The sequence below is a fragment of the Tinamus guttatus genome, unplaced genomic scaffold (assembly GCF_059628265.1).
Source record: "Tinamus guttatus ecotype Peru unplaced genomic scaffold, ASM5962826v1 Tinamus_guttatus_pri_ptg000389l, whole genome shotgun sequence".
NCBI lineage: Eukaryota > Metazoa > Chordata > Aves > Tinamiformes > Tinamidae > Tinamus > Tinamus guttatus.
Window position 1 is genome coordinate 2754480 of NW_028288923.1, and position 15385 is coordinate 2769864.

The 15385-nt window shown below is 43.3% G+C and overlaps 1 protein-coding gene across 1 annotated transcript in view; it reads left to right on the forward strand.

The window, feature by feature from the left end:
* Positions 1-2041, forward strand: part of VAT1L (vesicle amine transport 1 like) — a 44593-nt gene extending 42552 nt beyond the window's left edge. Inside the window, exon 9 of the mRNA XM_088530844.1 lies at positions 1740-2041. Within this exon, the coding sequence (XP_088386970.1) occupies positions 1740-1838 (99 nt within the window). The 3' untranslated portion in view covers positions 1839-2041. The remainder of the gene's footprint in view (positions 1-1739) is intronic.
* Positions 2042-15385: the final 13344 nt, after the last annotated feature.

Here is a 15385-nt window from a genome sequence, read left to right on the forward strand (position 1 = left end):
CCTTAGTTAAAAAGGATAAGTGAGTGGATGCAACAAAAAAGACACCACCAGTTTGACTTCAGCATACCAGTCCAAGTATTTCTGACTGCCATGCAAAAGTCAGGATGCACCTTTGGCAAAGATTGCTTTTATTTCTGTTATGAAATATATAGTGTAATATATATGAAGTATAATACCTAAATACTTAATTCTCAAACTGTTCTGAAGGAAGATACTTACGATGGAGGTCTGCGCTGGCTTTGGAGCCATCCTAGTGAAACATTACAGAGAGCACTAGCAAATGGAAGACAGGCTCGCACCTAAGCCTTGGCTGATAATGTGGGAAAGAATAGTAAAAAGGATGATGCAAAGCTGACTTAAGAGGGATACTGATGTATGAAGTTTGCTTTCAGAACTGTTTTGAAGGAAAAGAATTTGAAATTACGGTTAAGCCTTTACTCTAAAACCAGCCTCAGATTTGTTATGAAATTCCTGCAAGGAAAAGGAAAGCTTTGGGACTCCACACATGGAAACTGGTCACTATTTTATAGCTGAATTGCACCTCAAAACTGTAAAGCGAAATCCTTAACGCACAGTTAATACATTTACTTCACTTACTCTTGATAGTGTACATTCACAATAGCCATTAGTGAGACGATGAGAACAATTCTGCTATACTTTAATGAAAAAGAGTTCATTCAAAAATATGGGTAATTTCAGAGCATTGCTTTTTTCCATAAAATGGGGTTGTGTTTGAACTCTTTATATTTATTTCCAGCAGAGGCCAGCAGTCATCAGTCAAGGAAAGCACAATTTCACTGCATTTCTTTTTAAAAATAATCCCTTGTTATGTTGTTCTTGACATAGCTGAAGGATAACAAAAGAATCCTTCTGGGTCCTTAGAGAGGTAATGTTGGGATAGAGGAAAATTCAGCCCTTTTAAACTGTGCAGTTAAGCACTGTCACTTGTCTGGATAACCAGGCTTTGTTGTGCCTCCAGAGACAAATCAAACTGACAAAGTGAAGTATAGGTGGAGTATAGTGGGTCTGGCTCCTTTACACAGTTTGTAATAAGGATTCCCATGTGAAAAACCTGATGTGCTCCTAAAATGCTATCACGAATGACTGATGTCTCCAGTTGTGTACCAGCTGTACAGGCATCCTCAGCAACATATGGCAATGCAGTTCCTCCCCACTCCTACATTATCTAAGAGTAGCACTCTGGTTATGCTCATCGGACCATAGGTATCTTCTACCAATATTTACATAACCACTGCATTATAAAGGTTTCCAATTCATTACTATTTTATATAAAACAGGTGCTGTCAGAATTTGTATGACACCATGCCTCAAGCAGGACCAGATTCCATCCATTAGCGTACATTAAAGAATCATTTTATCTGTTTTCTGGACGAGAAGATCCAGAAGGATCCACAAACCAGAGGGCTTTTACATACTGTGAACTCCCTGCACAGCTGTGTTTCCTATCGGAGAGCCTTAATGCCAGACAAACACAACTCCACTTGTGCAAAGTGACCTTCTGTTACATAATTCAGCTGTAATCCTTGAGAGAACAGTTTACGATTTTAGTTGAAAGTGGCATAAAGCTATTTTTTTGGAGGGACAGACATGCATTTTCATGTTACAAGCATGTCTGCTTTCATTTTTAAAGTCGCTTTATCAGAAGAATCAAATTGAAATAAAAATAAATAAAAATGTGGTGATAGGCGCTGTAATTTCCTTCATTTTTCTTCCCACAGATGGCCAACGACAGTACAGAGACAAGTGAGGCCGGGGAAGAGGAAGAAGACCATGAAGGGGACAACGAGAATAAAGAGCGCATGCCGTTCATCCAGTAAGAGCCAGAGGTGGCGCGGAAAAGCGGAAGGATTGATCACGTAGAAGGGAACAAGACTGCGAAATCTATTCTGTGCATCAGTGAACAAATGCTGTAGTACAGTGTGTGTTGTATTTGTCTGCAGTCAGCTGAGCTATGAGCTGTTGATCATTGTTGTTTTGAACTCAAGTGCCATTCTCATCCAGTGCAGTATTATGATATTCCTGTGTGATACCCAGTTTCCTTGTAGGAGTCCCATGGATTTTTCTGTTCCAACTTAAAAGCCTTATTGACTTTCTGTGTAATTTTAGATGGGCATCTTTCTCATGCAAATTCCAACATTTTGCATAAAGTTATTTGGGATAGGGTGGTTTTTTTTTTTTTTTGCAAGTTGACAATGATGACAACAACAAAAAGAATTCCCCATTTGGTGCCTGGCAGATTCTAATACCTGCAGGGAGGATTTTAAGTTTGGATTTTCAGTGTTAACGTAGTTTTCCTTTTATGAACCACAGATAAAAGTTGCAAATAAGATGAGTTTATTTTCCTCAGTCATGCTTCCTCATCTTTTAAACAATATTATCTTCATTTTCAAAAATACCTCATTTGTAGCTGTAGAGTCTGAAATTGTGCAAGGAATTGTTAACTGAGGGAATTTGATTAGTACTGTATAATTACACTAGTCATCAGCACTCGTAATTAAACACGTTCATTCAAAGTGCTATCTGTCATGCCTCCCTGCTGATCTGAGCTATCACTCCCTATGCTACAGGGAAAGACAAGTCAGTGAATCACTTTTTTAGACCCAGAACTTTAATTGCCTTTAACTATTACCATTGTTATTGACAATTCAACAACATCTTCTGCTAAGGACACATTAAAGTCAGCTGTGTCTGTAATCCAAAACAACTGTAAATTCAATGATTTTAAAATCTGATCAGCAAGAATCACTCTTCAGAATGTGGGAAGAATTTATTTCGTAGGTGGAGTGCAGAGCTCTGAAATCACTAATGGGTTGATCAACTATCAAGCTAGAGCTGAATGACTACAGTGGTTAACCCTTTTAAAAATTACTTTTAGGCCTTAATCCCATCATAAGTTATGCATGGGAATAGTTTTATCTAGGTGAGTAGTTCTTTAAAAAGCTCTGCTCCCATATGTACAGTTTTACATGTGTGATTATTTGCAAGATCAGGCATTCAAAGACCAGCTAGACTATCTACCTCCCACTAATGGAAACTGTATCTTAACATGATGTGAAAAAAAAGTCCTTACTTTTCACCTACTCAAGAGCAGCTACTCAGGTCCTCAATGGTCTTGTTAAAAGAATTATTTTTAAATGAGTGCAACAACGCAGAAGCACTAAAGGAACATTAGAGACCTTGTATAATGCCATAGATCTTTGAATTAATATATTTTGTGCAAAAGAGAGTATTTCTCCAGACATGCCCAGTTGCTCACCTAGAACTATGAGTATCGGGTAGCAATAGAAGTTGAAAAATAGTATAAAAAAGCGGGGAGGGAGGGAAGGTTTCTCAGGCTTTTCTCAATGTAAAAGGAATGGTGGATCCAGATGACTTTTATGTGTGGTTTTAGAGGATTCTCTCTTTTTTTTTTTTTTCTGTTTGTTTAATCTTTGGTGCCTGAATATCAATGTCCATCTTTTTACACTGTGCTCATGAGGTTGCTGTCCTAATACTAGTTAATTCTGTAGAATGTTCATTCTGAATGAATTTCCCTAGGGTTAAACAATTCAAAAATAATGAAAACTAGTAACTGCTGAGAAAAATGCTAAAAAAAACCCCTTTCGTTGAAATATTTGTTAAAACAGAAGTTCATTTTTCTCTAGCTATTGATGCAGAACTTCATTATAGTTGATTTTCTTTTCATGCTGGACTTACTTCTAGGCCCAAGCAGGGACTCTGTCCACAGAAGACAACATATTCAGTGAGCTTTCCATGTATTGCAATCGCCAGTGGGGCCTTTAAAAGAAAGGCCACTAAGTTTTCACCCCTCATAAGCTGAGAGCAGTAGGAAATGTGCCCAATTTTGTTTTGCAGTTAGTGTAACGATGTTGTCCTGCAACAAACCTTAACCTAACTAGGAATTTTGATTTGACGCCAAAGCGAGCAATATTGCTGGTAACCTTCGAGCTGGCAGTAAAGTGGCATTCTCAAGGCCTTAAGTTAGTAGAGCAAGCAGAATAATAAATCAGTTCTTCTGTTAAAAACCATAGTATCGGTGGCCCTAAATTTTCTTTCAGGACAAATACAGATGGGTAATCTTGGTCCTTGGTCAGACATTACAGGGACAACAGTCCAGTGAAATCATTTTGGCTAGTTCTTTCTGGTTTTGTTAGCAAGGCAAAAGTACTCCTCATGCTATTTCATAACAATTTGAGGGCCATTTTCTAATCAGCAGAACAGCAATGCAGAGACCTGAGGTAATCGCAGTGAGTGCAGAGGAGTGCTTCTGCATCTACCTAATTACAGCAACACAGCCTACAAGCGCAATCACTGGGCTGTACTTAGCAGTATTACTATGCCATGCATGAAGGTTACTCCTGAATCGAATGGAAAGTTTTCAAGTATCTGTAATCGAAGCTGGATTTATGTTAGCAGAGTTTGGCCCACAAGCCCTAAATACTTCAGAACACCCTGAATGGCAGCATCAACCTCTGTTGAGGTGGTAGAAGGCAGGCTGTACAAAATGATGGTGGTGAGATTATTACTACTGAGCAGGTCTTAATGCAGTCGAAGGAAGATTTGCTTTTACCATTTACTAACCCTGTTGTTTAACCGACTCTTAGACAATTGGTTAGTTTCTTCAAGTGCAACAAAGTATTTCTCAATTTGCCTTAAAGGAACTGTGAAAGTATTTCTTTAACTTAAGCCTGATTAAGTGAACTGAAACACTGTTTAATTGTATTTGTTGCTTTAGAGCTTTTGTTATATTGTGCCTACAAAGCAAATTATGTTTACATAAAAATATAAATAAAATATTGAGCATAGCATTATCCTTGGTTTACACAGTTCATTCTAGTATGATGTTCACACTAGAAAATGGCCTTGGAATTGGTTAAGACAGAAATCTGAAGGCTTCATTTTCTGTTTTTGTCACAGAGGGATATACAAAGAACTTTCATTATGGAGTACATTGGGGTTATTGAAATGACTGAATAGGCTGCTTTACAGAACATTAACAATGTAAATATAAAATGTTAAATGTTATAATTCTGTTTTACAAGATACCATTTTAATGATCTAAGAAAATTCAAAACATTATGTAAGCACGCCTAGTGAAGTGTTTAAGGAAGATTATTTTGCTATGCCTAAACAACGGTTTCCGGAATTTTAGCCCTGGGAGTTGGCCTGACATGTAAGTTATCCTCATAAAAAGCTTCCGTTTTTTGAAGCAGCTGTACCTTCACATTCTGGTCACGAGTTTACATTCTTAGGGAAAGAGGGCTGAAAAACACTTGGTTTCTTCTAAATTTGTAGAGATAAGAATGTTTGGGAGAACGGTGCATCTTTTGCACTGAAGCTCTCAGCTGCAAGGCTACCGCTAAGAATGCAACACACACAGCTAAGCTGGTATTTGGGAGCTTCTGTTGTCTGAAGCTATTAATGGGGGAAAGTAGGTCTCTCCATCTCTGTAGCTCATAAATGACAGCACAGCCACCGCTTTAAGGAAAGGCTGAAGCTGGACAATGCCGACTGCTGCCTGTGGAGCAGCCCGCGCACACGGAGCCGCGCAGGGGAGGGAGCTCCGCGCTGCCGGCTTCCGCGCGGCCTCTCACTGCGCACGCGGCTGCCGAGGCCTCCTGCTCTGCTGCTTCTCCCTCTGCATCGCTGCAAATCCGACTCAGCGCAGGGTGAGCCGCCAGCTCGGCTCCGCTCCGCGCACAGCACATCTGCACCGTTGCCGGACGGCACAACAGCCGGCAGAGGCAAACGGGCGGCTTGTGCAGCAGCCCCAGCCTTTCTCGATGGGTTTCTGGCGTCCCTGCAGTGCTGCAGCACCCTGCTCTGCTGGTCCTGGGGAAAAACGAACTTCCTGCCCCCGAAAGATGCCACGTCATGTCCATTTCATTCCCCGCGTAGGGAGGCAGACACACTCCCAGGGATTGTAACAACATTAAACTAGCCCTTCACATGTAAGGCCCTCTCTCTCTCGCCAGAGTTTTGGACAACATGAGAAAAAAAAGTGGCCAGAAAAAAAGCACTGCCAGCCTTCACAGTGATTTGTATTTCTCTATTGCTGCCATATGAGACCAGCTTTCATTTAGAAAGAAATACCCTTCACAGCTGCTGGTAGAATCTTCAAATCTGACTGGAAAAAAAAGTAACATAATCCCAAAAACCAACAGAAGGTTCTTCTGGCTTGTGACCTGTGCTCCTCCATGGCACCGCAGCGCGTGGTGCTGCCCCACGGAGCCAGGCATCCAGCCAGGCAGCACGAGCCGGGTGGGCTTCGTGGGCTACCGGGGCTAGCGCTGCTGCAGGGTGGCATGTTCTCATGGAGGAGCTTTCTCTTCCTGCTTAGTGCCCATGTTACAGCTAGCTGCGAAAAGCAGCTGGGCTGGAAAAAAACAGCAGCAGAGGAAAGAGTTCTGCCTCAGGGAAAAGGGAGGGAAAGAGGCGACTGCAGCTCTGCTCCGAGAGCAGCAGCCGCTATGCACTGCGCTGCCCGCTCCTCGGTGCCCACAAGCTCCCCCGTTCCCCGGTGCAGCACCCGGCCTGCCTGCAGCCATGTGCCGGGAACAGCCTCTGCAAACGGGCCGCCTCCTGCTGCACGGCTGGGCGCTGCCAGGCATCATTTTCCTGATAAGTTGCAGGCTGCAGTACCAATCATTTTCTGCTCCTCCGCTGGGTGATCTTTAAAAATATGTTTCTGCCACGGAGAGGAACGTGTCAGTGCACTGCAGAGCAGGAAGCGATGCAGCAGCTGAGCTGGGCTAGAAGAGCAGTGAGGGCACAGATATGCCACATGCATCACTCCCCACTGGGATTTCTGCACTTTCCCTGAAGCAGCTCTCCTTGGGGAGAAGTGCTAGAAACTAAACAGTATTTGCAAAGGCCTGAGTGCAGCTGACACAGGTGTCTTCTGGTGACATGGGCGCTGGGTGGACATGGGCACTGGGTGGCCCAGGGGACAGGTTTTCCAGAGGCCATTAGGAAAAGACTTTCCTTTTGTTACTAGCACGCCAACCTGGAAGAGAGGTGATGACAAATGAGGTGCTTTTCTTTTGTAAATCAATTTGCTTTGGCAGATTATTTTTCCTGATGTTTTTTCCTAGCAGTGTCTGCATCTTGTACTTCATTTTCCAACTGTAAAAACAAAACAAAACAAAACACTCCCAAACAGCAGAACCAGGTCTCCTGTGACTCACCAAGCATCTTACTGGCCATATGAGAGCATCCCATCACGAGTGCCTTTGAGTTCTAAGGCCACTTCTATTGCAGACAGGGTAAATGGAATTAGGTGGCTCATCAATGCTATATTATTGCCATTTGGCTTCAGGGCTTAAGGTCTCCTGAGGCCCATTTCTCCACTCACCAAAAGAATTTTGATAAGGGCAGCAGCTGAGCAGGAAATTCTGCTTCCATTGGCACATGTGTCTCAAATCATACCTGCTCCCAACAGAACTTTGTGCTGAACACTCTCACCTGACACCCTGCCACCAAGGCCCTACAGAAGTGACAGCTGCATGTACTTGGGAGACAGTAAGCTAAATTTTCTTTCCTCTCTCTCTTATCATATGGGACAGTTCTGGAGCCTGCGAGGTTGACTTGTGCCTTTATAAGCAGCTGAGATTGGCCTTTATAATCATTTTCTACTGGCTTCCTAATCATGCTGTCCATGTACTCTGCTCTTGTGTGGAATTACAGAGAAAGGACAAATCTGGATCCCTGCGCCTGAGTCTTTCCAGATGATCATTCTTTGGATTCAGAGCAGAAAGCAGATCCAGCCACCCTGGCTCATCCTCATGTCGTGGGTTGCGATGTGACCATTTAATCTGAGGATCAGATGGTTGCTGCACACCGGGCTGCAAGAACAAAAGGGGTAAAACACTCCGATTGCCCGGGGTGCTGGTGACTTGCATCAATGTGGCACTATGCGGCGTTATCACCGGGGAGAAGCAGGACCCTGGGATGCCCCAGTCTGCACAGGACTCCTCCAGGCACAGGAGATTTACAACCAAATGTAAAGCAGAGAAAGAGTCACTAAGGTCTCACTCAAAAGATCAAGATGCAGCCACTCACCAATGTATCTTAGATGCCATTGCTGGCACTGTGTGATAGAAATTCTCATACATCACATATTAAATATCAACATTTCAACATTGTCTTGTAGCTCATTCACCAGCATTGCAAGTTAATTCAATAAAGTTTTGTACTATGATTCATATGACATTTTTGATCTGCATCTCTGTTCAACATGTCAGCAATGCATAAAGTTATTATACAGCGTTCTGTTTGCTAAGCATCAAACAAAACAAAGATAATAGAAGGACAATAATTATCAGCTTCCTTCCTTATTCCCACTAAGATGGCAAATTGTACTACAGTAATAATAATTCAGGGAGTAATATTTATTGTCATGTTATAACTTTCTTGGTGGGGGAGAAAGTGCAACATTCATCTTCTTAATCCTGACTCAATTTTGGTATTAAGCAAATATGTGTATTGCTAAACCCCGTTTTCTTTTTTGAAGACACAGTATTGGTTTGTATTGGCTTTATGGAACCATGGAGCAAGCAAACGAAGTATGAAATGGGAAGTTCCTGCACAGAGAATGCAGCTGTTACTCGGCATCCACAGCCGTGTCCGCTCTCACGGTCTAGGAGCACCCAGGGCTGCTCTACCAGAAGCCCCATGCAAAGGCCAGCCAAGCCCTGGCAGCCAGCTCCAGACTGCACATGGAGCCGGGATACGTAAAGAAAATCCTTGCTGAGCATCGAGAGGGTTAATTTGCCAGCCTCTCTTCTGAGCAGCAGTTCTATTTCCTGGTCGCACCAGACCCCTTGACAGAGACCTAAAAGCTGGGGAGCATCCCCCGCAGGCAGCAGTGCAGCTGCCAAGGCCCTCGGGCTCACGGCGACCCAATGGCGGCACGTGGGGCCACGCAGAACCCCGAAGCAGCCTTGCCCCCTCCCAGGCAGCGCTAGCCCCGATCCTGCTGCTCGTTTGTGCCCCCAGGCTCAACACACATCAACGTGGCTCCCCCCTTCCACCCGCAGGGAAACGGGCTCCAACGGTTACGCCATTAATCACCAGAGAAGGAGAAAGGCCATGGCCTCACTCAGGCAGAGCTCCGGTGACTCTAGTGAGGATTTAGCTCATAAGAACTTCCCCTTCCTCATTTCTGCGGGCTGGAGCCCTCTAATAATGTGTAACTCTGTTGAGCAAGGTAGAGCCCAGGGCTTGAGAAAGCCGTAAAAGAGCAACTCCCTCAACTATACGATTGCCCAGCGCTGCTGGGAGGGAGGGGATGCAACTCAGGCATCCTACACTAGAGAAGCATCTAGAAAACGCACAGTCTGGCTGAGCCTGGCCCTCTGCTCAGAGGCAGGGAAGCCATAAAAGCCTGCTCAGAGGTGGGAAGCCATAAAACACGATGGATTTACCCTGAGAATTAACCAGAAAGAGAAGGTGGTCTTTTTTTCTCTTTAGTTTGATGGATAAGCAAAACATGATCAGAGCTTCATAGTCATTCCTAGGGCACTAAAGACATCTGCTGGAAATGATGACAAACTGCAGCAAAAAAACACACAACAGTTTAACAAATGTAATAATGGCAAATTCTGTATGGTTTAGGCTTACACAGTGTCTAAATTACTTGACCAGAATATATTCCATTTGAAAGCATTATTTGAAAATATTTGAATAAACAGCCTGTTTATTGCTACTCTTCTAGTAGTCACTGAGGAATCGAATTCCTGTTTTCAAACTGCAAATCTGAGAGCAGTCCTTGAACTCTCTTCTTCTCTGATGTGTAAGGCCAAGAGACAGGCAAACATGCATGAAATGTAGCTTCACGAGCTAGGGGAGAAGGTGTGACACTGAAGTACAGTTAGAAAAACGTCAGATGTGGGGCTCTACGGACTGAAGCAGGATTATATGAGCATCAGCTGCTCTGCACAAAAGCTGCTCTCTCCCCCTCCCTTAAAGCCTTGGTTAGGAATCATGTTTTGCTGCAGGTCCTCTTTAAGCCTCTTTCCAGAATACTGTACTTTTTGCCAGCACATGTGGCCCTGCCACCTCAGCCAGCTGTAGCAGCCTGAACCCACAGCAGGGGACAAGGCAGTGGCTCAGGAATGTGACACGGGGACCAGTTTAGTAGGGCTCTCACATCACCCAATCAGGGCCTAGAGATGTTTAAGTCCTGTGGCTTTCACCCAATTCTACCACAGGATTCTCATTTTTCATGAACAAACAAGATGAGGAAAAGCAGTGTTTTATGTCCTTCTTTTCATGACCAGCAGCCTCTTTTACCTAGTTATCATGTGGATTCCCTCAGTTATGATTCCCGAAAGATGCTGGGTCCAGACCTACACTTCCCACTTCCGAAGTGTCGCTAAACAAATCCTCTCAGGTGTAATTGCAACGAGCTTCCCACTCATTCCTCCAACTTTTCATTTAAAAGCCCTGAGGTTGTCCTAAATATGTAGCACAGGAGCTGGGACATCCTGCAGGTTCTGAGATGGACCAGTCCTGCTCGTTATATATTGCCTGGGCAATACAGAGAGCTCGAGTGCCTGTGTTCCCAGCTGCTGAGCAGAGCACTCGTGTCCTCTGGAAAGCGCAAAGGCAGAAACGCCCACATGCTTGAGGAAGTCTGACTTTCCACTGGATGTAGGAAACTCACCCAAACATCCCGGCAAGCCAGGCCGTTACCCTGCTGCTGGCTGGCCCTGCTGGCGCTGCAGGCTGTGCCCTGCTGTGACCCGGGGCTGTGGGAGCCCGCGGGGCTGCGCAGCCGCCGGGCACCTTCGCCAGCCCCTGCCCGGACTCTGCAACCTGCCTGGATCATGGCAGGGGCAGGTGGTCAAAAATGAAAGATTTAAAGGCAGCATTAAACACTCGTGATGTTTTCAGACTATTTCCTGGAAGGAAAAAAAAAAGCAGCACACATTACAGGAGGAAAAGGACCACAACAGGTAATTTATATTTACAAAAGAGAGAGACACACATACCCTGAGGGCTAAACAAATGGAGCTCCCGCCAGCAATTCCCAACATGGAAACTTTGCCAAGGTAGCCGGAGTAGCATTTTAAAAGACCCCATTCAGCAACTCTCTTTGCACCTGGACTGCAAAGAAATCAAAGCATTGCCTTTTTTCCCTAAATTCCCTTATCTTTGCAGAAGTCTCTGTTTGGAGGGGGATTTTGTTGCTGCTCAGCTCTTTTCGTGCATTTCACACAGCTCTTGATAAAAGGATGACCTCTGGGGGAGGTCTCTCCTGCCCAGAGAAATAGGCAAGGGCAGCCAGCAAAATGCTCAGTACCACACAGTGCTGCAGAAAGGAGCTGGCAGCCTCTGCTGCCTCCTTTGAAACACCCGAACACTGTAAGAAAACATCTTTGTAGCACAACATTGATCAGGTACCCGCTCCCTTCTCAGCTAAAATCTGCATTTGCTGCCACTGCAGGAGAATGAAAGGAGTATGGATAGGACACTTCACTAGCAAAGACAAGATAATGATATTAGACCCCACAGAGGTGATACAGAAAGCTTAGAATGCTCAAAATACTGCCCTGATTCATCTTTTCAGCATACATAACTTATTTATGCTTCCAATTTCTCAGATTACTGCACAGGAAATGAAACTCACCAAACCTGTGTGCAACAAACCCACTTTGGAACTGAAACGAGGCATTTCAGGAAGTGAGTGGTACCGGAGAAACCTATTTAATGATGAGCCCCCATATCAGCGCTGCAGTACCAAGACGAGGCATGCATTTGTGATAGGAGCTTCATATACCTAAAGAAATGACTGCTCACATTTCAACACTCAGTGTCCTTCAATGCAAGACTGAACTGATTGCTCGTGGACAGCTTGTTTGCAATAAAACTAGAAGCTCCTCTTGCTCTAATAGAGAGGAGCATGATCACTTGTAAATGACAAATTTCATTTGAAAAGAGCAAATCAGCACAACAAGAAAACAGTTCTAAAACTAACTGGTTGCATAAACCCAAGGTATCATTAAGGGTATTCACAGAACCTCACATACCATGAGACTAGCCCTTCCCTTTTCCTAACACACAACTTCGTTTGTACGTGTTTTCCTAAAATAACTTTGGTTTGGGGATTTCAGCCATAATCCTGCCTCATACCTGTTGGACTGAGATCAAATCCTTAAGAAAGGGCTCGCAAAGGCTAAGAAATCCAACATACAGTAATTTTCCAAGCACAATGTAATGAGTGACCAGCAGAATTTGCAAAATGTTTCATTACATTGAAACAAAAAGCAAACAGTGAAGTCTACATTTATCACCTTGGATAATCATAAGCTGATGTCTGGGAAGTGATGATGGGAAACATTTACTAAGCTACCTACTTCTGTTGGCTATATAGGTTTTCTGGTGTTTGATTTGTACCACTTGAAATTCCTTAGCCTTGCAGTAGCTCCAACTGGTTTTCAATTTCTCTTTACATTTGGAGTACAAAAGGGAAAGGGTTACCAAAAACCAAGCTTTTCTTTCAAGCCTTATGACGAGTTGAACTTTCCACATCTGAAATGCAGCAAGCTTGCTATGGTTTCCATAACAGATTCAGTAAGAGCCCATCAGTGGCACATTGATCAAACCTCAGAAAACCAGAGCTAACCTAATGGCAGTATCTGAGTAGTTTGCTTTTCTACAGAGTGAGGCGTTAACTTTCTTAAAGGGTATTTTTTTACAAGTTATGTTTTATTTTTAGCTCTACTAGCTCAGAAGATAAGTAAATGAGACATCCCCCTACACAGGATCTTCTTATTCCACACAGCATAAAATGACTTCTTCGGCCAGACCTATTTCAGGATCTCAGCCTGGCACCCAGTCCTGTCTCACACTGACTTCTCACACTCTGTGCCCAATTGCATGTTGTTTCCACAAACCCAGTGACGGCTGAGAATAGAGAGGAAAAAACAGTTTTATAAAGAGTTTTTCTGAGACAGTTTACAGAGCGTATAAAGGTAGAACTGTCTCTGAAGGGAACAGACTTTTTACCTTAAAGAGCCGAAAAGAACCTTTCAACAAAGGCTGCTTATGCTCTGAATGGGTCAGTTGTCTGAAAGCAAAAGCAAGGAGATGAAGAGATGGGAGCTGTATAACAGCAACTATGGCTTCTGCAAGATGTTTCTTATCAAGCTAAGCACCTCTAGAGTATTGAAGAGTTTGTCAATATGGAGAAGTTCTACTGTATTGCTATAAAAAGTGCTATCCCATTCTAGTACAGATGCAGCTATAACAGCATGAAGTTATCTATATACGCATAACATGTTCTGATATAGGAAGAGGAATAATGTGCTCCAAGAAAATTTACTTTTATACACATAAAACTACTCTGTCTTTAGACCGTAATACTGTTACTATAGTAGTAAAAGAAAAATCACAACTCTAAATGACATTATAATGCTGATTTCAAACAACATATAAACCCGGTATTTACTTCAGCACAGCTCTAGGCCTTTTGCTAAGTCTCATCTCCTGCTATCTCAGAGTAGCACTAAGAAATCACCTAGCAATATATCTTTTCTCTGCTATTCCTGCCCACATGCTTTATGTAAGAAATCAAACTTGCTTCTTCATTTGCTCTGCAGTTCCCCTAAGCACAAGTGGGCTCTCTTTCTCAGGCACTCTGAGCAAGTGCTAGATGAGCAATCCCCTAGCAGTTTCTTACAGCAGTTGCAAGACAGCTTTGTGATTTGGGTTTCAAGAATGAAATCCAGCTGAGCCAGTTGCATACTGCCAAAATGCTCCAAGACTACCGAATGAGGCACTGCTTTGGGTGGAGCTTTAAGAACAGGGCATCGGTCTGTTCTTAAAAGGGTGTTACATGGCATACTCCAAAAAAGTACAGTTTTTCACTTGGGCTCTTGGCTGAGACCTTTCGGAACACCAAATCTATGTTTTCTTTATGCCTCTGTTTCTAGTGAGTTGTGTGCTTACCTTGGTGGAGGACAAACCTTTTTCTGTCAGACTCCCATCATATAATGAAAAGAAAGTCTGTGTCAGAAAACTTACATTCCTAAGAGCAGGAACAAGTAAATTAGGGTGCTGAGTCCTTAAAGAGGCCCACGAAAATGCTCGCTCACCCTGGCTGTGTGTCCTGCCTCTCTCAAAGCCGAGTGTCCTGCAGCTGGGACAGCCAAGCCCCATGAGCAGCAGCTCCAGCAGTACCATGGATACAGTCTGTCTTACTGAGGTAACCCCAAATCAGTACTAGTTTCATATGTCAGGCTATAAATTGCAGTGGTTCAGCCTCTCAGGAGGGACCTAGGGAAAAACCTAAATACAGGCATTTATTGATTCTGCTGTCTCTCCTTAATTAACTTACATTGATGTCCCAATATCACTGGGATAAAATATAGATTGACCCTGAACCTCTGGTTAGTTCTAAATGTTCTAAATGATGGATCAAAACTTGAACCTGCTCCCCTGCCAAGATGCTTGTTTTCCTCTCGGAGAGCTCACATTGCATCTCTGGAGCACTAGGTAGAACGGTAGCTCCTTCCATAGGTAAATGAGGACTGAAATGTGCCAGCTGCATTTGATGAGTGGTGAGTTGAAGATTTTGGTGGATAAGACTCATAACAACTCTCCCTGATGTCCCATGTTCTCTAAAACCTTGAGGACTCAGGACTTAGCATTACTGATCCAGACGTTTCCCTATATAATGTAATATATTTCAATATTTTGATGAGGAACCTCTGAAACGACATTTCATCACATAAGGATGCATATATCAACTAATGATTAATAGAGGTTTACTGGAACTAGGAACAAGTAACATCCATCCGGTTGCTTTAAGGTGTCTGAAACAGATGCCATTGCTGTGCTTTTACATTCTGAGTAGTGAAGCGGTTTTGGAGTGTATGTGGGGGTTGAAAACAGCAACTCTGCATCCATGTAGTATAACAGAATGTTCCTAAATCTCAGCTTTCATTTAATAAAGTAATAAGTCTTTGCTCTTATAGTTCCAGTAAAAACCTGGCAATCTGTGACACAAATGCAGAGAGCTCTCCAGAATCCAGAGACACGGTCCTGCTTTGAGTGTCTTGTGCTTCACTGAGAGCAGCATCCTTCCTCTGGCCCTTGTAATCAGGACTCTGTGGAGGAGGCACTCTTTAGTCTCTCTAACTAGCCTCTGCTGATAGTATGTACCATACGTGGCCAAAAAGGCTACTGCTAAATCAAAGATGCTATCTACCAAGAATTAATACTCCTCATAGATTAATAAATGACTCATAAGATATGTATCTATCAGCTATATACACTCTATGTGCATGCACACGTGTGTGTAAATTTTTAGAAACTCAAAGCATGTATTTAATGGCCTGCTGCCATTGAACTCAGGGAC